The sequence below is a fragment of the Biomphalaria glabrata genome, chromosome 14, assembly GCF_947242115.1.
Source record: "Biomphalaria glabrata chromosome 14, xgBioGlab47.1, whole genome shotgun sequence".
NCBI lineage: Eukaryota > Metazoa > Mollusca > Gastropoda > Planorbidae > Biomphalaria > Biomphalaria glabrata.
This window is the reverse complement of record NC_074724.1, coordinates 18,868,466-18,881,766: the sequence shown is the minus strand read 5'-3', so window position 1 is coordinate 18,881,766 and position 13,301 is coordinate 18,868,466. Positions and strand designations below refer to the sequence as shown.

At 36.8% G+C, this 13,301-nt stretch overlaps 1 protein-coding gene across 3 annotated transcripts in view; it reads right to left on the bottom strand.

Moving 5' to 3' along the window:
- The window catches only part of LOC106052848 (ABC transporter G family member 20-like), a 65,975-nt gene that overhangs the window by 19,663 nt on the left and 33,011 nt on the right, over positions 1-13,301 (bottom strand). For all 3 annotated transcript variants that reach the window (XM_056010924.1, XM_056010923.1, XM_056010926.1), the window contains 5 exons: positions 9,482-9,593; positions 4,761-4,872; positions 4,298-4,460; positions 1,965-2,068; positions 929-1,002 (listed from right to left, as the gene is read on the bottom strand). In XM_056010924.1, coding sequence (XP_055866899.1) covers positions 929-1,002; positions 1,965-2,068; positions 4,298-4,460; positions 4,761-4,872; positions 9,482-9,593 — 565 coding nt within the window. The remainder of the gene's footprint in view (positions 1-928; positions 1,003-1,964; positions 2,069-4,297; positions 4,461-4,760; positions 4,873-9,481; positions 9,594-13,301) is intronic.

The following is a 13,301-nucleotide window of genomic DNA, read 5'->3' as shown; positions in this document are numbered from 1 at the left end:
GGACAGATGAAAGAGCCGTGGTATTTGTGAATCAGGCCTGGACAGATGAAAGAGCCGTGGTATTTGTAAATCAGACCTGGACAGATGAAAGAGCCGTGGTATTTGTAAATCAGACCTGGACAGATGAAAGAGCTGTGGTATTCGTGAATTAGACCTGGACAGATGAAAGCGTGTCTCCTCTATGGAAAAGAGAAAGTATGCCTCTATGTCCAACTCACATGTTGTTTGGGAAAGAGAAAGTATGCCTCTATGTGTAACTCACATGTTGTTTGGGAAAGAGAAAGTATGCCTCTATGTGTAGCTCACATGTTGTTTGGGAAAGAGAAAGTAGGCCTCTATGTGTAGCTCACATGTTGTTTGGGAAAGAGAAAGTATGCCTCTATGTGTAGCTCACATGTTGTTTGGGAAAGAGAAAGTATGCCTCTATGTGTAGCTCACATGTTGTTTGGGAAAGAGAAAGTATGCCTCTATGTGTAGCTCACATGTTGTTTGGGAAAGATGACTGAGAAAGCAAAGAATGCCTTTCATCTTCTAGCCCTGAAACATACTGCAATTGGGTGTCATTTCGATCGCAAGAAAAAATATAAAGCATTATTGATTGTATTTGTACGTGCATATATATTTGATTGAGTATAAGGGACACGCCTTTGAAAGACCAAACTAGCTTTCATATCGTCGAAGACGGTTTTAAAATGTTAGCTACGGCACTCTATGCCAGTTGTGTACGAAATTTGATGACAGTAAGACAGTTTAAGGGATATCGCGATCAATGAGTCAGTGGTATTTTACAAATATAAAATAGATTAATACACTTCTGGTTTATGGCTTTGTATTATTCCCTCTCCTGTTTTTTTTTTAACTTTTGAATGTATCCGAAATCTTGAAGCAAAGTGGATACAAAGAGATGAATATTGCAGTTTGAACTTACTTGACATATCCTGGTAAAGATCAATGGTACTGCCATCTATTGTAGCATTAGTTGCACGCGGGCCTTCCTCTAGCCTAGTCACAAAATAATACATTACCAAATAACTCATCAATACGTCTAGAACAAAAGTGAAACAATATTTTTTTATGTTGTTGAAAGGTTTGTTTTTTTACAATAGAAAGTGTTTATATCTTAGGTCTATAATCTTCAAGTCAATAATATATTTGTTTCTCTAAATTGTCCATATAAGCGACCAAATTATCAATCCTTGAAATTAATAAGTTTAGTTACGACGAAGTGATTTTATTTTATGACAATTTAAACTAAATTATGAGAGAATGATCGCTTAAAATGTACACTTATTTTATTGTAAAAAGTCGAGAGGAATAGCGTTAGCAGAGACCTATTGAGAATGTTCAAAAACGTTTGAGTTGTGGACACCTCTCGAGAAAATGTATGCAATTTAAAAAGTCCTAGAAGACACATTTGAAACAACGTCTAAAATATTTCATTGAAATGTTTGTTAAAATATCATTTTACTTTATAATATGAACATGAATTTATAATTGCAATAATCTTTGCCTATTGAGAAATAAAATGACCGATTTGTCCCCCACACCCATCCCACACTTTTTGCCAGGATGTCGCACCCTCTTGCAAGAAACTGTTTAGCACCTAAAATAGGCAATACATTAGCTATGGGCCACAACCACATCTGACATTTTCTTGCTTCCAACAATATGTATATATGTTTTTAAAAAGATTACGTTAAAATTCACCCAGAAATGTCTAGATATAGATAAAATGATAGATAGATAGATAGATAGATAGATAGATAGAGAGTATGAGATAGATAGATAGAGAGAGAGAGTATGAGAGAGATAGATATGCGTACGTAGGTGTGTACCTTTCACTTTGCTAGGTGAACACATGGATGGAAGGAAGAGAATGCTATCAATAGTTCAGGTCTTGCCCACTAGTGATGGCTGAACAAACTTCCCACTACGTGTTAAATTGATCTCATTAAAGTCATTACCTTGTCATTAAGTCCATAGAAAAATTTTCTTTAATGTGTAAAGCTGACCAACTTAATCCATCACGAACATCATTTATAGCTAGGTTGATATCATCTCTCATCACCTGAAGTATTGATTTTAAACAAACATTTTTGTCTAGACCTTGTAAACTCAAAGACAATACAAAATATGCAAGCTGTTTTTATCAATGAAAATGATCATTGGGGGCTTCCGAAAGGGGAAAAGCCACTATATGTTTTGCGTGGTCTACCAGTCTAGAAAAATTAATTGTTAAATGTGTATTACTTTTGACTAACACGAACAACTTTTAAAAAATAGTCTACTGAACTCTGTCCTTTGTCTACTGAACTCTGATCACTCTGTCTACTAAACTCTGTCCTTTGTCTACTGAACTCTGTCCTTTGTCTACTGAACTCTGTCCTTTGTCTACTGAACTCTGATCACTCTGTCTACTGAACTCTGTCCATTTTGTCACTGAACTCTGTCCTTTGTCTACTGAACTCTGTCCTTTGTCTACTGAACTCTGTCCTTTGTCTACTGAACTCTGTCCTTTGTCTACTGAACTCTGTCCTTTGTCTACTGAACTCTGATCACTCTGTCTACTAAACTCTGTCCTTTGTCTACTGAACTCTGTCCTTTGTCTACTGAACTCTGTCCTTTGTCTACTGAACTCTGATCACTCTGTCTACTGAACTCTGTCCATTTTGTCACTGAACTCTGTCCTTTGTCTACAGAACTCTGTCCACTCTGTCTACTGAACTCTGTCCTTTGTCTACTGAACTCTGATCACTCTGTCTACTGAACTCTGTCCATTTTGTCTACTGAACTCTGTCCTTTGTCTACTAAACTCTGTCCACTCTGTCTACTGAACTCTGATCACTCTGTCTACTGAACTCTGTCCATTTTGTCTACTAAACTCTGTCCACTCTGTCTACTGAACTCTGATCACTCTGTCTACTGAACTCTGTCCATTTTGTCTACTGAACTCTGTTCTTTGTCTACTGAACTCTGTCCTCTCTGTCTACTGCACTCTGTCCACTCTGTCTACTGAACTCTGATCACTCTGTCTACTGAACTCTGTTCTTTGTCTACTGAACTCTGTCCACTCTGTCTACTGCACTCTGTCCACTCTGTCTACTGCACTCTGTCCACTCTGTCTACTGAACTCTGTCCACTTTGTCTACTAAACTCTGTCCACTCTGTCTACTAAGCTCTGTCCACTCTGTCTACTGAACTCTGTCCTTTGTCTACTGAACTCTGTCCACTTTGTCTACTGAACTCTGTTCTTCGTCTACTGAACTCTGTCCTTTGTCTACGGAACTCTGTCCACTCTATCTACTGAACTCTGTCCACTCTGTCAACTGAACTATGTCCACTCTGTCTACTGAACTATGTCCACTCTGTCTACTGAACTATGTCCACTCTGTCTACTGAACTATGTCCACTTTGTCTACTGAACTATGTCCACTCTTTCTACTGAACTTTGTCCACTCTGTCTACTGAACTCTGTCCACTCTGTCTACTAAACTCTGTCCTTTGTCTACTGAACTCTGTCCACTCTGTCTACTGAACTATGTCCACTTTGTCTACTGAACTCTGTCCACTCTGTCTACTGAGTCTACTCTGTCCACTATAACTACTGAGTCTATTCTGTCCAGTATAACTACTGTGTCTACTCTGTCCACTCTATCTACTAAGTCTACTCTGTCCACTCTATCTACTGAGTCTACTCTGTCCACTTTAACTACTGAGTCTACTCTGTCCAGTATAACTACTGAGTCTACTCTGTCCAGTATAACTACTGAATCTACTCTGTCCACTCAAACTACTTAGTCTACTCTGTCCACTCTAACTACTGAGTCTACTCTGTCCAGTATAACTACTGAGTCTACTCTGTCCACTCTAACTACTGAGTCTACTCTGTCCACTCTAACTACTGAGTCTACTCTGTCCAGTATAACTACTGAGTCTACTCTGTCCATTGACTTTACTCTGTCTACTGAGTCTACTGAGTCTACTGTGTTTATTGAGTCTACTCTTATTAATGAATCTACTCTCTCCACTCTGATTACTGAATCTACTCTCTCCACTCTGACTAATGAATCTACTCTCTACACTCTGACTAATGAATCTACTCTGTCCACTTTAACTACTGAGTCTACTTTATCCACCCTGACTACTGTGTCTACTCTATCCACTGTGTCTACTCTGATTACTGAATCTACTCTGTCCACTCTGACTACTGAGTTTACTCTGTCTATTGTCTACTGAGTCCACTCTGTCTACTATTTTTGAAGTGAAACTTGTGATTATTTATTTTGTATTGACCTACCAAATGCATTGTGGTATTGCTGATGAATCCCACAAAAAGTGTGCCAAGTTCATCAACATCTTGATTGCAAACACTGACGGGAAGGTCACGTGGGTCACCGCCAATACTTACACAAAACAAAATGATCTGTATGACTGGCACCAGAAATTCAAACAGCAATAGACTGGAAAGAAATAATACAAGGCATTCATAAAAAAAAAATATTTCTCAACTTATGGTTTAGATTTAAAAATTCCCTAGCGCTAAGATTGACCTCCAACACGTCAGCCACATTGGTCTATTGAAATGAGAGTACGTCTCTTAGTAGTGTTCTAACATTGGATTAAATTTTGAATAACTTAAAATTGAATTACACTTATTGATTTATTTCCTAATTCCACATGATGAGTTAGATTTTAATGCCACTCTTAATGAGTTAGTTTTTAATTAAAGTTAATGAGCTAGTCAAATTGTTTTTACTTACGAAATATTTCTTTTCATAAAAATCAAATTTTTTCCCGAAACAGCTTTGATGTTTTTGCAGGACGGAACACATGATGCTACTAATAGTTTCTTTTGGAAGGAAACTCTGTGACCTAATAGAAGTCAAGATTTTGTAGAATGTACTAATACTGGTTATAGCATGAGTAGTGTAAAAATGAATGAAATTAAAAATGCAAAAGTAACAAAATTACAAAAAGAGTTTTTGTGTTATCACATGAACTCAGGCGTCGGCCCCTGGGATCGTAATGCAGGTACACAGATTGTAGGCACGAGTGTCAGAAGCTATTGTCACGATTTTGTTTAGAGAGTTGCATTGTTCACACTATCTATTTGAATTTGTATGTATCAAAGGAACGTAACGTTTGCTGGTTCGGAGCCATGGCGGAATGGGGGGGGGGGGAGCGGTATTGGTGCTCTCACCCCCGCTCCCAATCGATCACCCCCTACCTCCGCAGGGGTTGACGGCGGTTTTTATAGAAAAATCAGACAATTTGTGTACAAAGATTATTTACTTTGTTTAATATTTACTATTTATTTATATTTAAACCAATTTTATATATTATGTTGTCCTACTCTGTCGGAAGGAGGGCGATTGCATCTACAGCTGACCCTAACCCATCGGGTGGAGAATGAGGTTTAAATTTTTTGCAGAAATCACATTTTATGGAAAAAAAATTGACAAAAATCTCTCTCTATATTCTAAATTATAACCGATTTTAATTTTATGTCCATCGACCCTCGAGTATGTTGGCTGATTCTACTGAGAGTGTACATTATATCGCACCGCACTTTAAACTCAAATGAAATCATTTGTAAATATAAAATAAAAGAGGATTATAGATACCAGGTTGGACTGTGGAAGTAGAGGTAGATTCAATCACCACTCCCCCCCCCCGCGACAGGCCCTTTTCTTTGGAATGGGGCGGGCATATTTTATTAGAAAAAGGACATCATTTGTGTCGAACAAAAAACTAGCACTACTATAAGTTACTTATGCTCTTATAATTGAGTTGCCAGGGAGTTGCCCCAGCTTCTTTCAAATGCAATTATTAGTAATAAATATAAAATGATCGTTTTCCTTCTACAGCAGAGTGAATATGGTGACAGTAGTTATAGAATTCCTTTTGATTATATATATAGGTAATATATCCACCAAACTCTCCTTCCTAGCCCTCCTTATTCTCATGAACTTTGGACAAAACTCTAAAATATTTGTAGAAGAGCTAATAAATAACATTTCTACAGTTTCTATCAAATCTTCTTTGTTTTTTTTTAATATGTAGAGCTACAATCAGCATACTACGTTGTGTTTTTTTTTCTTTCACTAGAAAACACAAAAACAATTAAAATTTAGTTCTACATTTCAGAAAAGGAGTCAGATCAGCTGATATCATGGTTTAATGAAAGGGGTCAGATCAGCTGATATCATGGTTTAATGAAAGGAGTCAGATCAGCTGATATCATGGTTTAATGAAAGGAGTCAGATCAGCTGATATCATGGTTTAATGAAAGGAGTCAGATCAGCTGATATCATGGTTTAATGAAAGGGGTCAGATCAGCTGATATCATGGTTTAATGAAAGGAGTCAGATCAGCTGATATCATAGTTTAATGAAAGGGGTCAGATCAGCTGATATCATGGTTTAATGAAAGGAGTCAGATCAGCTGATATCATGGTTTAATGAAAGGAGTCAGATCAGCTGATATCATGGTTTAATGAAAGGGGTCAGATCAGCTGATATCATGGTTTAATGAAAGGAGTCAGATCAGCTGATATCATGATTTAATGAAAGGGGTCAGATCAGCTGATATCATGGTTTAATGAAAGGGGTCAGATCAGCTGATATCATGGTTTAATGAAAGGAGTCAGATCAGCTGATATCATGGTTTAATGAAAGGAGTCAGATCAGCTGATATCATGGTTTAATGAAAGGGGTCAGATCAGCTGATATCATGGTTTAATGAAAGGAGTCAGATCAGCTGATATCATGATTTAATGAAAGGGGTCAGATCAGCTGATATCATGGTTTAATGAAAGGGGTCAGATCAGCTGATATCATGGTTTAATGAAAGGAGTCAGATCAGCTGATATCATGGTTTAATGAAAGGAGTCAGATCAGCTGATAGCATGGTTTAATGAAAGGGGTCAGATCAGCTGATATCATGGTTTAATGAAAGGAGTCAGATCAGCTGATATCATGGTTTAATGAAAGGAGTCAGATCAGCTGATATCATGGTTTAATGAAAGGGGTCAGATCAGCTGATATCATGGTTTAATGAAAGGAGTCAGATCAGCTGATATCATGGTTTAATGAAAGGAGTCAGATCAGCTGATATCATGGTTTAATGAAAGGAGTCAGATCAGCTGATATCATGGTTTAATGAAAGGAGTCAGATCAGCTGATATCATGGTTTAATGAAAGGGGTCAGATCAGCTGATATCATGGTTTAATGAAAGGAGTCAGATCAGCTGATATCATGGTTTAATGAAAGGAGTCAGATCAGCTGATATCATGGTTTAATGAAAGGAGTCAGATCAGCTGATATCATGGTTTAATGAAAGGGGTCAGATCAGCTGATATCATGGTTTAATGAAAGGAGTCAGATCAGCTGATATCATGGTTTAATGAAAGGGGTCAGATCAGCTGATATCATGGTTTAATGAATGACACAAGGAATGGGATAGGATGACGAGACAAACAAAAAAATAAACACACACGATGTCTTTGAACTCATCCCCGCCTTCCATCTTCAAATTTACTACTTCTTACTTGGTCTCAGACACCTCCGCCATTACAGTCAAATGTTGGGGTTCATTAGTTCTTACTTGGTCTCAGACACCTCCGCCATTACAGTCCAATGTTGGGGTTCATTAGTTCTTACTTGGTCTCAGACACCTCCACCGTTACAGTCCAATGTTGAGTTTAACTACTTCTTCTTACTTGGTCTCAGACACCTCCGCCATTACAGTCCAATGTTGGGGTTCATTAGTTCTTACTTGGTCTCAGACACCTCCGCCATTACAGTCCAATGTTGGGGTTCATTAGTTCTTACTTGGTCTCAGACACCTCCGCCATTACAGTCCAATGTTGGGGTTCATTAGTTCTGACTTGGTCTCAGACACCTCCACCGTTACAGTCCAATGTTGAGTTTAACTACTTCTTCTTACTTGGTCTCAGACACCTCCGCCATTACAGTCCAATGTTGAGTTTAACTACTTCTTCTTACTTGGTCTCAGGCACCTCCGCCATTACAGTCCAATGTTGAGTTTAACTACTTCTTCTTACTTCGTCTCAGACACCTCCACCGTTACAGTCCAATGTTGAGTTTAACTACTTCTTCTTACTTGGTCTCAGACACCTCCGCCATTACAGTCCAATGTTGAGTTTAACTACTTCTTCTTACTTGGTCTCAGACACCTCCACCATTACAGTCCAATGTTGAGTTTAACTACTTCTTCTTACTTGGTCTCAGGCACCTCCGCCATTACAGTCCAATGTTGAGTTTAACTACTTCTTCTTACTTCGTCTCAGACACCTCCACCGTTACAGTCCAATGTTGAGTTTAACTACTTCTTCTTACTTGGTCTCAGACACCTCCGCCATTACAGTCCAATGTTGAGTTTAACTACTTCTTCTTACTTGGTCTCAGGCACCTCCGCCATTACAGTCCAATGTTGAGTTTAACTACTTCTTCTTACTTGGTCTCAGACACCTCCACCGTTACAGTCCAATGTTGAATTTAACTACTTCTTCTTACTTGGTCTCAGACACCTCCACCGTTACAGTCCAATGTTGAGGTTAACTAGTTCTTCTTACTTGGTCTCAGACACCTCCACCGTTACAGTCCAATGTTGAGGTTAACTACTTCTTCTTACTTGGTCTCAGACACCTCCGCCATTACAGTCCAATGTTGAGTTTAACTACTTCTTCTTACTTGGTCTCAGACACCTCCACCGTTACAGTCCAATGTTGAGTTTAACTACTTCTTCTTACTTGGTCTCAGACACCTCCACCGTTACAGTCCAATGTTGAGGTTAACTAGTTCTGACTTGGTCTCAGACACCATCGCGGTTACAGTAAAATGTTGAGATTCACTAGTTATTTAACAAAGCTTATATCAACTAACGCTGTCTGTCTAGTAAAAAGTGGTAACACTTTATTTCTCCCACACATATTCTCGGATCAAGTTGAAATGTACAAACTTATTTCTTGTACTTGACGAAATAAGAATCGATTTTAAAAAATTAACCAATTAGTTCATTGATTGATGGCAATTTCTTATTTTGTTTGGTATCGAACAAGGGAAGAAATTGTAGTTGACTGATGTGGCAGTTTAAGTTGAATTAGTCCACTATATACTTTGTCACTTAAAAATAAAATTCGAAACTAACAATACATAGCTATGAAACGTTCTGCTTTTATAAGCACTATGATGGCACAGGGGTAAACGTGTTGGCTTGAGAAGGCTTGAGACAACGAGTTCAAATTTAAGTCATACAATTTGTTTTTATAAAATACATTTAATACGCTATCACGTTAATCCTCACAAGGATACCCATTTCTTCCTACATATTAACTGATACAATTACACTTAATATACGCTTTGTTTTTGTTTATGAAGTATTTTTATATTTGGTGGAATAAAATTTTCACAAGCTTTTCTCGGGGCATTCATGCTAATTATAATTTTGTGTACGTACCTTTAGCCAATCCTGTCCCGTAGGCTGTTGTTGCTGAGATTTCATTTTTTGAGCCATTGAATATTATTTTGTCAGATCCACTTGAGTAGTTTCTGTACAAAAGTCCTCTGTCCTAAAAGATTTAGTTATATTATAACATACTATTTAAAAAATCAATGGACTAGAAGAAAAATAAATACCAAACTAGACCTAGAACGAATAAATAGCAGACAATAGACTGTAAAAATTAAATAGCAGGAAATAGACTGGAAGAAATAAATAGCAAAAAATAGACTAGAAAGAATAAATAGCAGGCAATAGACTAGAAGGAATAAATAGCAGGTAATAGACTGGAATGAATAAATAGCAGGCAACAGAATGTAAGAAATAAATAGCACAACATAGACTGGAAGGAATAAATTGCAGGCAATAGAATGTAAGAAATAAATAGCACAACATAGACTGGAAGGAATAAATAGCAGGCAATAGAATGTAAGAAATAAATAGCACAACATAGACTGGAAGGAATAAATAGCAGGCAATAGAATGTAAGAAATAAATAGCAGAACATAGACTGGAAGGAATAAATTGCAGTCAATAGCATGTAAGAAATAAATAGCAGAACATAGACTGGAAGGAATAAATAGCAGACAATAGAATGTAAGAAATAAATAGCAGAACATAGACTGGAAGGATTAAATAGCAGAAATAGACTAGAAGGAATAAATAGCAGGCAATAGAATGTAAGAAATAAATAGCAGAACATAGACTGGAAGGAATAAATTGCAGTCAATAGAATAGAAGAAATAAATTGCAGGCAATAGAATGTAAGAAATAAATAGCAGAACATAGACTGGAAGGAAAAAATTGCAGGCAATAGAATGTAAGAAATAAATAGCAGAACATAGACTGGAAGGAATAAATAGCAGGCAAAAGAATGTAAGAAATAAATAGCAGAACATAAACTGGAAGGAATAAATAGCAGAAATAGACTAGAAGGAATAAATAGCAGGCAATAGAATGTAAGAAATAAATAGCAGAACATAGACTGGAAGGAAAAAATTGCAGTCAATAGAATGGAAGGAATAAATTGCAGACAACAGAATGAAAGGAATAAATAGCAGACAAAATACTGGAAAAAATAAATAGCAAGTACTAGGCTAGAAGGAATAAATAGTAGGTAATGGGATAGAAAGAATACATAGCAGACAATAGAATGTAAGAAATAAATAGCAGAACATAGACTGGAAGAAATAAATAGCAGACATTAGACTGCAAGGAATAAATAGCCGACTATAGACTGGAAGGAATAAATAGCAAACAACAGAATGGAAGGAATACATAGCAGACATTAGGCTAGCAGGAATAAATAGCATACAATAGACTGGAAGGAATAAATAGCAAACAGTAGACTTTAAGGAATAAATAGCAGACAATAGACTGGAAGGAATAAATAGCAGACTATAGACTGGAAGGAATAAATTGCAGACATTAGGCTAGCAGGAATAAATAGCAGACCATAGACTGGAAGGAATAAATAGCAGACAATCGACTGGAAGGAATAAATAGCATACAATAGACTGGAAGGAATAAATAGCAGACAGTAGACTTTAAGGAATAAATAGCAGACATTAGACTGCAAGGAATAAATAGCAGACTATAGACTGGAAGGAATAAATAGCAGAAAATAGAATGGAAGGAATAAATTGCAGACAATAGAATGGAAGGAAGGAATAGCAGACAATACACTAGAAGGAATAAATAGCAGACAATAGAATGAAAGGAATAAATTGCAGACAATAGAATGGAAGGAAGGAATAGCAGACAATAGAATGGAAGGAATAACTGGAAGGAATAAATAGCAAACAAAAGACTGGAAGGAATAAATAGCAGACAATAGACTGGAAGGAATAAATAGCAGACTATAGACTGGAAGGAATAAATAGCAGACAATTGACTGGAAAGAATAAATAGCAGACAATAGACTGGAAGGAATAAATAGCAGACAATAGACTGGAAGGAATAAATAGCAGACTATAGAGTGGAAGGAAAAAATGCAGACAATTTACTGGAAGGAATAAATAGCAGACAATAGACTGGAAGGAATAAATAGCAGACTATAGACTGGAAGGAATAAATAGCAGACAATTGACTGGAAAGAATAAATAGCAGACAATAGACTGGAAGGAATAAATAGCAGACAATAGACTGGAAGGAATAAATAGCAGACTATAGACTGGAAGGAAAAAATGCAGACAATTTACTGGAAGGAATAAATAGCAGACAATAGACTGGAAGGAATAAATAGCAGACAATAGAATGGAAGGAATAAATTGCTGACAATAGACTGGAAGGAATAAATAGCAGACAATAGACTGGAAGGAATAAATAGCAGACTATAGACTGGAAGGAATAAATAGCAGACAATAGACTGGAAGGAATAAATAGCAGACTATAGACTGGAAGGAATAAATAGCAGACAATAGAATGGAATCAATAAATTGCAGACAATAGAATGGAAGGAAGGAATAGCAGACAATAGGCAGACTGGAAGGGGCGCGGTAGTTGAGTGGTTAAGCGCTCGGCTTTCGAACCTGGATTCCTGGGTTCGAATCTCGGTGAAGACTGGGATTTTGAATATCGGGATTTTGAAGGCGCCCCTGAGTCGACACAACTCTAATGGGTACCTGACTTTAGTTAGGGAAAGTAAAGGTGGTTGGTCGTTGTGCTGGTCACATAACACCCTGATTTTTAACCGTTGGCCATAGAAACAGATGACATTAACATCATCTGCCCCATAGATCGCAAGGTCTGAAAGGGAAACTTTACTTTTTTAAATAGCATGCATTTATTCGGAAGCTACATTGAACATTGTTATTGCACTGAGAATAACGTGCCTATACGTATGGTGTTTAGTATGAAGATTTTTTGGTCAACACTATAACAACTCGGTGAAGACAAGACAGACTCACATAGAGAAACAAACTTATCAACACAGAACTAAATTGTTTCTTTCAAAAGTAGGTAAGACAAGACAAGACAGACTCACATAGACAAACAAACTTATCAACACAGAACTAAATTGTTTCTTTCAAAAGTAGGTAAGACAAGACAAGACTCACATAGACAAACAAACTTATCAAACAAACTTATCAACACAGAACTAAATTGTTTCTTTCAAAAGTAGGTAAGACAAGACAGACTCACATAGACAAACAAACTTATCAACACAGAACTAAATTGTTTCTTTCAAAAGTAGGTAAGACAAGAGAGACTCACATAGACAAACAAACTTATCAACACAGAACTAAATTGTTTCTTTCAAAAGTAGGTAAGACAAGACAAGAGAGACTCACATAGACAAACAAACTTATCAACACAGAACTAAATTGTTTCTTTCAAAAGTAGGTAAGACAAGACAAGACTCACATAGACAAACAAACTTATCAACACAGAACTAAATTGTTTCTTTCAAAAGTAGGTAAGACAAGAGAGACTCACATAGACAAACAAACTTATCAACACAGAACTAAATTGTTTCTTTCAAAAGTAGGTAAGACAAGAGAGACTCACATAGACAAACAAACTTATCAACACAGAACTAAATTGTTTCTTTCAAAAGTAGGTAAGACAAGACAAGAGAGACTCACATAGACAAACAAACTTATCAACACAGAACTAAATTGTTTCTTTCAAAAGTAGGTAAGACAAGACAAGACTCACATAGACAAACAAACTTATCAAACAAACTTATCAACACAGAACTAAATTGTTTCTTTCAAAAGTAGGTAAGACAAGACAGACTCACATAGACAAACAAACTTATCAACACAGAACTAAA